Here is a 13,129-nt window from a genome sequence, read left to right as displayed (position 1 = left end):
GATGCAGCATCCCACAAATTAATGTAGAGAATTCTATTTGACTTTGTTGTGCAATTATCCAAAAGCACATCTCCTCCTGACAGAATGTAATGAAAGAATAGAGAAGATGTGGACAAGGAAGAAAAATAAATGGTGCACATAAAATTGGAGCTTAGAAGGTTTCAAGATTGCGGATATTTTTTAAGGAAATAAACATCTTCCTAAATGAGGTCAGAAAGTCAACCCAAGTAGCAATCAAGAAGTGCACAGATAACATGTTGGAGCAGGAAAAAGAGCCCAAGAAAGAAAAAAATCTTACATAGATTAATCAATATATTCGATGTACAAATGCTTCTACAAAACCCCATCCATCCTCAATGTCTGGTCCAACCCAAAAACCAGATATTATGACATGAGCACTTGAGCTTACATTAAAATAATGGGAAATGGGATCACAAAAACTTCTCCCAAATATCATCCCATGGATAGAGATCCTATTCACAGCAATCATGCCCCTAGCTGAACAGCTTCCCCAGTTAAAGTCAATGTCTGCAAAAGTCATACAAATTGTCAGATCCTTACAAACAAAATTTAAACAACGATCTTCCTAAATGTATCACAGCAATCTTTTTAGAAGCATTTGGAAAAGGTCCCTTCCTCTTACATTACAAACAGAAGATTAGTTCAACTGGGCAAAATACTCTGCTCTTCTTTTTTCTCGTTATTTTGTGTTTCTTGTCAGTTATGTTGTTTTCTTTTTTTATTTTATTTTTTCTGTTTGGGCAGGAGGACTGTAAGCATATGTGTGGCTAGCTGCCCAAGATGGTAAGACAACATTGGAGAGAGAACCATGCATTTTGGTACAAAATCATACAGAATAAAGACTTTCAGGATTTATGTAAAGAAGTTTCATGCAGGAAAAGAAAATCAGAGTGGACAGTAGGAAGCGGAACCGACAAAGCTGATATACCAGCGAAAATGTAAATGGAGTGGAAAAAGAATTTGTGACAGCGGAAGAGTTTCTAACTGAGAATCTATTACTACAAATGGGAAAGGCTTCAGGCTATTACTCAGGATCAAGCATCTAGAATCAAATGGGCAGATTTTTAGTTGTGTAAAAGAGATGAGATGGTCTATTGTTGCAAAGAAAGATGAATTATGAGATGTCCAAATATTTCCAACCATTACTTTCAGTTTGAAAACCAAAATCAAAACAAGCTTCCAGCAACTCTTGACTAAGAAAATGAAAGGCCAACATAGAACATGTTTTCTTTTCTATTTTTTAAAATTTTCAACAGAATTGAAGATTCAGACACTAACAAGGACAATCTCCAGCTTTCAACAATGATATACTTGGACAACATGATCCATGATGACAAGCAGGCTATGAATCAATCACAGAGAAGTTTAGTTTCTGTGAGAAAACATGAATAACAAGAAATCTGGACGTCATTTGGGACCAGGACAATTTTTTTTAAGCAAAAGATCACAGTGTTGATGATGACCATAAGAAAATATCAAACAAAAAATGTAAAGAAAGAACTTTTACTTGTAGTTACTGGAGTTAGAAGCCTTCCACCAGCAATTTCCCTTTGGCATATTTCCTACAGCAAGCCATAGTAGAATAAGCATGGTGATAGTATGCCAATAATTGGTCTGTATTATAAGACGTAATGCTTTTTTGAAAGATTTCAATATAATACATGATAAGAGAATTGCAATATATCTTAAATCATACATTCGATCTTAGCCTCAACATGCATACTCTGTGTGTTTATCCAATGCCATATGAAAATTAAGATAGTATGACCAATACAGTCAATTTGCCTAAGATTAATTATAATAGAAGAAAATCCCAAAAGCTGAAAAAATGTGCCACAAAACCATAAGTATGCTTTTCCATGTTGTTGATACTTTGCTATGTAAACATGATTTTAAGTGATTAAGTACCATGAAAGTCAAGCAATCATCTTTTGTGTATCCTAAAACATGTTTTTAATCAAACCTAAGAACAAGCGCAAGGACCACAGATCAGAAAGTTGCAACACGAATTTCTTAAGCATTATCTTCTTCACACTCTAAATTAGTTAAGATCAAGGGTCAGACAAGATTAGTGTCATTGACTACTGCTAAATTTAATGATTAATGTAATCATGGAAACTTACAAAAGAGGAACTTATTTAAAGAATTGCCAGCTATTAACCCTTATCATGCCCAAACCACACAGAGAAACCACTTTCTGTCATCTAAACTTGTTTGTACTATGCTAATACCAGAATTATTCCCTCTTAATTAAAGCTGTTGACCAAGGTTTACAATAAACAATAGAATGAACCTCACATAGTAAAACATATGCAAGAGCCTGCCAATAGCTCAGAGAATCTTTGTCCATGTTCCATCTCAAATTTCCATTGAACCTCGAGAGGAATTAATATATCAGTTTATAAGAACCACCAAAATAGAGCAAATAATATTGAATTTCATTGCCTGGAGACTCAGGAGAACTAGACAGGCTCATATTTATTAAGCCTTGAACCATTATGTCAAAACATTATTTTCTACACTCAATCTAAAACGTGAAAACATTGACCTCAAGGAATTTGCTGCCATCAGCCATCCTCTCAATGCATATATGTGCAAGAAATCAAATGTAATTTTTTTCTTAAGATTATTTAGAGTGGGAGGGAGTGGAATGCAGAATCCAGAGGGGGAAGGCAATAAGGGCGTTGGAAATCAAACCTTTTGTCCTAACATGGGCAACAAACCCCTAATACTAAGCCATATTCATCCTCCTGAATATTGAGAGGTGTCCTGCATATAATGAAATGGCACCCCCCCCCCACCAAAAAAAAAAAGCAACCAAAACACACCAGGGGGGAAAAGAAGAAAAAAGAATCCCACTTCACCAACAAACATACTGTAAATAAAATGAATGACCTCAAGGAATTTGCTGCCATCAGCCATCCTCTCAATGCATATGCGTGCAAGAAATCAAATATAATTTTTTCTTAAGATTATTTAGAGTGGGAGGGAGTGGAATGCAGAATCCAGAGGGGGAAAGGCAATAAGGACGTTGGAAATCAAACCTTTTGTCCTAACATGGGCAACAAACCCCTAATACTAGGCCACATTCATCCTCCTGAATATCATGAGGTGTTCCTTCATGTAACGAAATGGCACTCCAACCAACCCTCACCCTCTCCCTCTCCCCCCCCCACAAAAAAAAAAAAAAGCAGCCAAAACACACCAGGGGTAAAAAATGAAAAAAGAATCCCACTTCACCAACAGACATACTGTAAATAAAGTGAACGATCAAACAACAGTTGCATTTCAGTTCTCTTAGGCCTTTAATCAAACACATGGTGACTGCTCTTGAAACAAGAAATTATCTTCCAAACATAACGATCCAAAAAAGCTGAATACTAAAAATATACACTAAATTACTTAAAGAAAGTAATCGAAATGAGAACACCACTACTTCAAAGGAGGTTTGGAAAGTTAAAACTTAAAATATATAACAAACCTTCGAGCAACAGAAAAACTGCAAAAGCAGCAGCCATTAGCAACTAGCAGGAGGCTTTTACCTAAGAATTATTATACCTGAACAAAGGTTCTGGGCTTCCTTAATAACCCATTGAAGCCGAGCGCGAGTGGAACCATTACACATGCGACCATTTCATCGAGCGCCAAAACTGCTGATGGCGGGCAACCACCGCCTTCCGAAGTTGCGAGGCACTTCTAGCTCGTTGGTGATAAAAGGGTCAATTTAAACAATCAACGGTTCCCCAGTTCCATAGTACAAAAATTGCACTACTGTTTATTACCGCATGGTAATTATGAAGAGGCGTAAATAAATATTAGGGATAATTTCAGAAACCTCCCCTGAAGCTTCTAACAATTCCACTAACCTCCCCTAAGGTTTGGAAATTTTTTTTTTTCATTAACCTCCCTTGAGGTCTATGATTTGATAACAAAATCAGTCCATCTCTGAAAAAATATGAGTCAAAAATTACTTCTAGGAGAGAGAGATAAAAATTTTGTTTCACAAATGCCCCTTATGCATTCGAATCAAAGTGTATTAGCAAAAACAATTATCAGTCAAGATGTATTGCAGTCATGATTGTCTCGAAAAATTTCATGATTTTCAACTAAAATTATAACTTTTAAATACTAAACCAAGAACAGTAGAGATTGTTTACCTGACTTAGAGGCATGCTTTATGTGATTTTACATAGAAAAGAATATCCAATTTTGCCTTTCTTTAACGTCCTTTTTCAACCGCTTTCACGAAATTCCTTTGATACAAAGGTTATCTCTTTAGTTTTTAAACCAAGGGGAAAAATCCCTAAGAAAAGACTCGTTTTTCTATTTCCTTCCTTTCTGAATTACTCATGAAATGTGGTAGTTTTGTATCTTCCACACTACTGTTCATGCTATTGACAGATAATTTCGTCAATTAGTTGATTTGTGCCATAATTACTTAATTCTCATATTTTATTTTTCTAATCTCAGATAATGTATTGGGATACATGAGTAATTTCACATTAGGTGATGCCAGAAAATGGGTCTCTTATTCTGCTAGGGGAGGTCAATGTAATTTCTCAAACCTCAGGAAAAGTCAGTGAAATTCTTGAAAATCTCAAGGGAGATTTCTAAAATTATCCCTAAATATTATCCACTACTTCAGTTCACCCCCTATGTTCACCAAATTGACAAAATAACCCTTGACCTGCAATTCCTATTTGCCTTTCTAACTGACTTAAAATGATTGACCATGAATGTTAACGATTAAACTTTAAAAAAAAAAAATTGCACTTATAATTGGAAGGAGCCAACGTTCTAGTGCTGGACGTGAATTACCAAAGAAAAGGATTTTCTTTGTGTCTATCTTTTTGTTCCTCTTATATTTATGTCTCTTTACCTTCTTTCTTAGCACATGACAAATTCTCTCTAATCTCTAATGGGAAGGTAAATTTAGTATACTAATTTATTTATTGGGCCCAAAATGCTAAAATTATCAAAGCTTAAAATATTTTAATGGCGTAATTTTCTTTACATAACTGAAATATAAAAAATTTACTTGATGCGAAACAGGAATTGCACTTTGTGAATATACGAGAGAGTGAGTTGAAACCAATCTCTAATTTCATCAAGTTTGGGAGTTTAAGCAAGCAATATTATTATAACTTCATAATCATGAGAATGCAACCTGTGCCTGTGACAAGACCAAAGGTCCGAGAAGACCAACCTGTTATTGTCATTTTCAAAATGACGTGTATTATAGAAGCATACTTCAAATATTTGCAGAGTAAACCTCAGAGTCGCAGAGAATGGAGAAGAGCTTTTATCCAGACAGAAAAAGAACTTCCCTCCATTCCCCGAAAAAGTCAAATTCAGTTCCAACAACATAAGGAAGCACGAAATTTCTGAAGCAACAACCAACAGAGAGCCCATGATACTGCAGAAGAATGAAAGAGTTCTTGTGCACTCGGACAACTTGCTGGATTAGAACAAAATTTCTCTCACACAGCAAGAGAAAGAGATATAAGGGTGAATTATTATTGAATGCCACCCCACTTAGGTTCAAAAAAATATGTATAGCAGCTCCTGAAAAAATCAAATAGCGATAACGAAGAAATCAGGCATGATAACCTCAAGCAGATCCTATCAACGAGGGTTGAGAACAGAGGAAAAAGGAGAGCACAGTTTCCCTTCCAGTGGATGATTTCATCGATCAATATTGGCATCAGGTCAGACAGCATCAACTAAAGTTGCATCCAGTTCACTAAACTAACGCAAATGCATTTGCTCACTAATGCTATGCTCCCTTAACAGGATCTGGGAATTATTTCACTCAACCCAGGATACAACATGCTGCAGTTACAAGATTGAGTAACGCTGTTCTGCACCTCAAGAGTCAACACATGTCAAGAATGTCATTCGAGCTCTCTTTGGATCTGTGTTTTCGTTTCTTACTCCTGCATGCAAGTAAATGATGTGGACATAAACATGTGCCACACATAAATATTTACATATTTACACACACACACACAGATCAAAAACTCCAATCATCTAAGGGTGTAGGGTATTACTTGTCATGTGAACCAGGATCTAGACATGATTTTAGTTTCCTGTCAATGTGCTTCACGTCTTTGGAAGTGGGGGTCTCAAGCTTATTTACCTGCATAGATTTTCAGCAAATTTTTGTAAGGTCAGAGTAGTAAATCACTAAGCCACTTCCAACAATTATAACAGAGATATGGCCATACGTCCACTTCTATCATGAGATTCGAACAACATAAGACAATTTCATACCAAAGAGTCAACAGGATTTAGGAAAACAGCAAGATCTGAATTACTAAGGGTAGGATGCTGACGTGACAAAACGCTTTTCAGATATCTGCAACAAGTCAGTGTCAAATTATCTCAGACAGCAAACCAGTTAGACCTTCATAAAACATTAACTTAGATTTCTCAGGAAGTCAAACCTCTCAAAGTCGAAAATTCCACATGCCTCATTGGACCTGCGTAAGGCTGCCAGCGCCAACTACACCATACCAGAGGAAAAAAATGTGTTATTTCTTTCAATGGTACTCATAAAAAAGACCCTGTCCATTACGATGAAAAACTAACACCACCTTTGATATAACAGAAAAGCTGAAGTAGGAAACTAGCTTCTCAGCACAAGCAAAAGCATAAGAGAAGTGTCATCTATAGGTCATCCATCTACCCTATGTAATGTGTTCAACTTGGTTGTAGAAGTACTTACTCCCTGACAACTTATTCTTTGCCGAAGTGTAACCCAAACTATCAGTTAATTACTCTGCCACTACTTTATCTTCATTGACCCCAAATATCTCCTGATAACTCTAACCGTGAGATGTACAGGACACCTACGCAATGTGCAGCTTTTTGATAGGAAATGACAATACTTGGACCAGAGGCTAGTAAGGGCAAGACAAAAGGTCATAGACAAACTTTTTCAACTTTGTTAAACTAGAATCAAGAAAATTACCCAAATTGAAATAAAAGTTAGTAGCAGAGAATAAAAAGTGTCATATAAATGGTAATAAACTGTATTTTAGAATCTTTTAGGGTAAGCAGTTATATAATTAGTTGAAAATTTATACAAGGTACAATTCCAGAGTGAACTTGAGAAGTACCTAAAATAATTAACACACAACTAGGTAATTGATAGCTCTAAAAGAAATTAAACGAATGAGCAATTATAATGCCCTTAAATTCCAAGGACTGCAAAATTCAGGTTTATCCAAATGTAAGAATTAAAAATATAAAATAGAAACTGATACATCCCAAGCCTTTCCTCCAGACAGACAGAAAAAAGCACTGTATAAATCAGCAAAGTTACACAAAATAATAATAATAATAATGGAAAAAAAAAAAAACCATTCAACAAGAAAACCAATAATGCAAAACCCAACACTGGTAATTACCCATAAATCTCACTCCCCTTTTTCATGACATGTATTCAATTCATAGAACACGCAGAGCATAAAAAACGTCAAACATTCTATAGGAAGGGATAGAAACTAATGATTCTCATTCGAAGACAGTGGATCTGCCACCAGTGAACATATTCAGATAATAAAAAATTTCATAAATCCGATAGGAAGGGCCAGAAACTAATGATTCTCACTCGAAGACAGTGCATGTCTCCAGCAAATTCCGGGCTTAAATTTGAATAATCCAGTATACGGCAGAAGGAAGACTAAATAGACAAGGGTGCAAGATACAATGACAGAGACACGAAAATGCACCAAGCAGTACTTGGTAAGATGGAGAATACCTGCCCGGGAGGGAACAGAAGGGGTGCATCAGTACGCATAATTTTATCCACTTCTACCTTTGCTGATTCATGCAAACTCTTTAACACAGGAAAAAAAGAAATATTCAGAAGTCAGTAGGATCCTGTGAGCAGTAAAAAGTACAGATGCTAATAATGACAACAAACCAATGGAACCATCACATGTTTCATTTAGCTGATAAGGAGATTCGAGGACGATCAGAGGCTAGCATGGCAGGAAATCATGCAGCATTAATAATGCAAAACATTTAATTGAACCAGGCAAACACTTTAGCAACTAAATCATGTCAACTAACATGTACCAAGAAGAGATCACATTATCTAGAAGCCATGACTTCTCAATAAAGTTGGAATAACATTAAAAGGTATTACTTCAGCAATTCATAGTCAAATGAATTATTGGAATACAAGAACATGGATATGTCTGTTTACACAATTGATTTCTTGTAGTGGACATAGGCCACAAAATCAAGCATAAATACTTCTAGAAACTTTTTGTCAATAATTACCCCTAGCATCGCAAGTTGCTCTTCCTTTGCTCCACAAAACTCCTGAAGGATAATGAAGGATTGTCACACTTAGGGACAAAATGAAAAATCCAGAATTATGTAAACTAAGACTATGATGCTGGTATAGGAAGGTGAATTAAACTTCTTAACAACAAACACTAAAATCAAGATGAGACCTCAACGTCATTGAGAAAACCATCAAGTGCACGGTAAGGTGCATAAACAATAAGATCAAATCCCAGACTCTGCAAAGGAAACCCAATGTGAAATGTTTGTCAGAATACTAGATAGAAAGCAAGAAATGCAACACTCAACCAAACAATAGCCATACCTGAAGAACCAGCATCTCATTGTTAAGGATCACCTGATGGTCTTGTTCAATCCCTTTTCCAAGCTCCTCTGCAGAGACATGATTCTCTTCTGCCTTGCAAGCTGCATATATGCATGTCAACCTGCAAAGAGTAGAACCAATTGATTCAGAAAAGTGGCTCAGGGTTGAATGTAAACAAGAAAAACTGTATTTCATCCGAATCAAGTAATGACTGAACCCTTAACCCTTAGTAAATTATACTGAAACTTATACATTTTTTCGGCCCGGGGGTACAGGGGAGTTGGAGAGAGAGAGAGAGAGAGATAATGCTTACATGATGTGCTTTGGCTGATGTTCCATCACAGACCATTGCAAGTAAAATCTTTTGAAGTAAATGAGAGCTGTTGCCTGCAAAGAACTGAAGAATTGAGAAGAAAGCTTTGGATTAAAACCACTTTTGTTTGATATCCAGAGTTAGAATTGATTCAAGAAACAAAGTTCATACCTGAATTTTCCGTGGAAACTTAAAAGCATCACACACATCTTGGATTTTGAACTCATAGAATGCCCGCATCAGTTGTTCTTCCTCGACTTTTAGTGGCTTCTGACGTGAGTGATTATCACCTAATAGCATCAAGAAAGATAAACAGCCAAAAAAATTAGTAACAGATAATTTCTTTCAAGATTAAATTGAGAAACTTAAGGAGGAATTTGCAAGAATTATAAATGCTGTAAATACAGAAAGAAAATTCAAAGCAAGCAAATTTACCATTCTCTTTTGCATCATTTGGATGTTCAGCGTAAGAGAAGGACCCATCGATGTTCACGTCAACCCTTGTCGACCCATACTTCAGAGCAAACAAAGCCATTAGCATAAAACGAATGTCTGTCCTTGTAAACACAGAAAAAATGTCCAATGATACCTCTAAGAACCAGCATTCTGAAATTTACAGGCGGCTATAACCATCCCAGATTAATGGCTCCAACAACACCCCCCCCCCCCCCTCCAATCCCCCGGGAGAAAAAAAATAGGGTATCACAAACCATATAAATGTCCAAAACAACTTCTTAGACTATCCACATTCGAGGTGAACATGAGCAATTACTCACATTAAACTACATTTCCGTATGCTACAACTTCTCTTCTGATGGAGAACCAAACACAAGCTTAAGTCTGTTCAAAAGTTTGATTATTACTTGTCGAATGTGGGATGGAGCCAAATTTAAGGGCTGCACACCAACAATCTATAACTTGGACTAAAGCAGATGATGTCATCAGTAATAGGTGGCATTCCTTCAATTTACAATAATGAAGATATAATCTTGGTGTAGTTAATAAATAAATCCAAGAAAGAACATCAAAACCTTCTCCAGTGCTTGTTTGGCTCTTTGATTTGCTGCTTTGTACTTTTCCTTCTACAAACAAGAAACCAAGAAAATAAGACACCATAATCAACAGAGGCAAATAATCAAAGATAAAACTAGAATCAGAGAGAGAAAGAGAGAGAGAGAGAGGGAATAAGGAAATTACATCCAAAAAAAAAGAGAAACAATTATACTAAGTAATAATACAAGTTTTCTTGATTTTCCTTGATTTTCTATTCAAAGAATTTCCAATAAACAAATGGAAAAGGTAATCTTGGATAAGATAAATTGAGCGGAGAAACGTGAGATTACAAGATCTTGGGGAGTGAAAATCCACTTGGCTCGGTGAGTTGATGTCATGAAATCCGCCATTTTTTATATCTTTTTCTTTTCTTCGTCTTCGAGCTGTGTGTCTCTCTCCCTCTCAGAAAGACCACTGTTGCGAGAGAGAGATTTGAAAGGGGCTTTACAAGAGAGAGAGACTACAGTGCTTTAGATTCATTGACGCGAAATAGGACCATTTGTGATTTATCCGAGGGTAAGATGGGAAACTCACAATACATGCCCAGTGAAACCGAACGTTATGCAAGGAAGTGGAAGTATGGTAATTGCTTTTAAGAATCTTTTCGATATAACCCTTTTATGATAGTTCAAAAATACCTCAAAAGCGATCCTGATATATTTGTATATCTAACACAAAAAATATATCATCAAAATCTTTTATTTCAAAATTTTTAGTTAAAAATCTTTTAATTTTATGCAATAGACCTATATCGTTGCTAGTAAATAAAATGTCATCAACATATAGTATCAGAAAATATACTTATTCTCACAGAATTTATGGTATATACAATTATCAACTAGATTCATTTCAAAATCAAACGAGATAATTACTTGATGAAATTTGAAATATCATTATTGAGATACTTGTTTGAGTGTATAGATGGATTTTTTAAATATGTAAACCATATTCTTTGAATCTCTCAATACAAAGTTTTTTAGTGCACCATATAGATCGTCTCATCGATGTTGCCATTGAGAAACACTGTTTTTGCATCTATTTGGTGTAATTCAATATTAAAATGCGTCACTAATACTATAATAATTCTAAAAGAGTTCTTAGAAAAGACCAGCGAGAAGGTTTTCTTTATAGTCGATAACTTCCTTTTGTGTAAAATTCTTGTGACAAAATGAGTTTTGTATCTTTTCGCATTTTCGAATTTCTCTTGATTTTAAATATTCATTTACAATCAATAAGTTTCGTTCCTTCTGGCAATGGGACAATATCCCAAATCTCATTGTCTTTTATAGATTTAATCTCTTCATTCATGCATCGATCCATTTTTTAGAATTTGAACTTTTCATGGTTTGATGAAAGTTCATTGGATCATTTTCTATCAATTCAGTGTAATCCTCATGTTTTTTTGGAGAAAAATAATCTAATCATCTGACACAACACTTCTCTTTTCTCTAGTGGATCTTTTTAATGGTACTAGTTCTTAAAGAGGAAAAGTTTGTTCTTTTATAACAGTTTATTTTTCGACATTGTCTTGATTTGTTGTATCACGATCAAGGTCAGGAATACGATCTCAATAAGATCAATGACACTTGTGAGAATATTAATATATTTTTCTTCAAAGACAATATCTCTTACTGTATCTTTTCGCCTAAACTAGACATCCTCAAAGAATCGAGCATTTCATGTCTCGAAAATCGATTTAGCCGTGGGATCATAAAATTTGTAATCTTTGGATCTTTCAAAATATCCAATAAAATAACAACTAACCGTTCTTGAGTTCAGTTTCTTTTCATTTGGCCTATAAGATCTTGGCTCAACTGAACATCCTTAAATATATAAATGTTTCAAACTGAGCTTTTTCCTGTCCAAAACTCATAAGGAGTTTTGATATCTGCTTTAGTTAGAATTCTATTAAGAATATATGCTGCAGTCTTAAGTGCTTCTCCCCAAAATGATTTTTGTAAGATAGAATGACATATCATACTCTTTACAATATCCTTGAGCGTTGTATTTAGTTTTTCAACTACACCATTCATAGTGGATAAACCTGGTATAGTATACTATAGAACGATACCAATTCCTCTAAGTATTTAGCAAATGGCCTTAGATATTATTCATCTGAACTGTCATATCTGTCATAGTATTCACCAGCATGGTAAGATCTAACACTTTTGATTCTTTTGTTGTGATATTGTAAGATGATTTGTTTGTGCAATTAGATTTATATTTTTGTAATAAATTTTTAACTTTTTTAGGTTAAATTGATGAAGTTGTGAATGTGGTATAGTTGCTTTGTGATGCCAATGATGGAAGTTTATTATTCAAATTGTTTGCCTTGAATATGAGTTGGACTCTTTTATGAACTTTTTTAGGATTGTGAAAGAATGTCAATATTTATTTTATTTATTTTTGTAGTTTTGTTTGTGATAATTGGTGAACATTTGGACTATATCTATTTATATTTGTAATGAATTTATAAAAACTTGCTGTAAATTATGATATTTTAGTTATGTTTATTATTCTAGGTTTCATGTATAATTTTTAAGTAATTTATTATTATCTCAACTTAAATTTAGTTTTAAGTTATATTGGTGAATGTATTTTAGGGACTTAAAGTTATCAATAATCATATTAGACAAGTTCAAGTGTAGAGTGAAAACTTGTGAAGTACTTAATATTGAAGTTGCCAAAACCAAAAAAAAAAAAAGAGAACCAGTGAATCGTCCGGTCGGACCGATCGAATCGCGAACCGACCCCCTCTCTGGTTCACTGGCTAGTTCGAGTTTAAAAACATTGATGGCACTACAAAAGAAACAACAAAAGAAATTAGTTAATCAGAGAAAGAATAATTTTTTTTTTTTGTGGAGCTGAATGGCATAGGAAGAAATATTGCACCAATTATTACGCTTGGCGTACTAAGAAATGTATATTTCTTAATATGATTTGGTCTGAAATTAATTTAATTTTGGCACTTAAAACACACATGGTGGTTAGATTCAGGTGCAACAACTCACATCAGTGTGTTTATGCAAGATTGTCTGAATTGCCGAAAGTTTAATAATAATGAAAGATATATTTACGTGAGCGATGACAAAATAGTTCAAGTTGAGGTAATAGGTATT

General features: G+C 34.8%; 1 protein-coding gene across 4 annotated transcripts; it reads right to left on the bottom strand.

The window, feature by feature from the left end:
• Positions 1–272: 272 nt before the first annotated feature.
• LOC113732847 (cyclin-H1-1-like) lies at positions 273–10,488 on the bottom strand. 4 transcript variants are annotated; one of them, XM_072080875.1, is made up of 16 exons: positions 10,301–10,488; positions 9,989–10,039; positions 9,393–9,471; positions 9,129–9,247; positions 8,958–9,031; positions 8,645–8,765; positions 8,490–8,558; positions 8,314–8,355; positions 7,787–7,864; positions 6,468–6,526; positions 6,295–6,379; positions 6,072–6,160; positions 3,580–5,957; positions 2,320–2,396; positions 1,529–1,583; positions 273–528 (listed from the first exon to the last, which is right to left on the bottom strand). In XM_072080875.1, the coding sequence occupies exons 1-13, from the start codon at positions 10,358–10,360 to the stop codon at positions 5,897–5,899; spliced, it is 987 nt and encodes a 328-aa protein (XP_071936976.1). In that variant the 5' UTR covers positions 10,361–10,488; the 3' UTR covers positions 273–528; positions 1,529–1,583; positions 2,320–2,396; positions 3,580–5,896. The 4 variants fall into 4 exon arrangements, with proteins under 4 accessions (XP_071936976.1, XP_071936975.1, XP_071936977.1 ...); XM_072080874.1 differs by lacking the exon at positions 2,320–2,396 and having other exon boundaries at positions 3,503–5,957; XM_072080876.1 differs by lacking the exon at positions 2,320–2,396 and having other exon boundaries at positions 3,564–5,957.
• Positions 10,489–13,129: the final 2,641 nt, after the last annotated feature.

Source organism: Coffea arabica, chromosome 2e, assembly GCF_036785885.1.
Source record: "Coffea arabica cultivar ET-39 chromosome 2e, Coffea Arabica ET-39 HiFi, whole genome shotgun sequence".
Lineage (NCBI taxonomy): Eukaryota > Viridiplantae > Streptophyta > Magnoliopsida > Gentianales > Rubiaceae > Coffea > Coffea arabica.
Note: the sequence above shows the minus strand (reverse complement) of the source record. Positions and strands in the feature narration are given on the sequence as shown.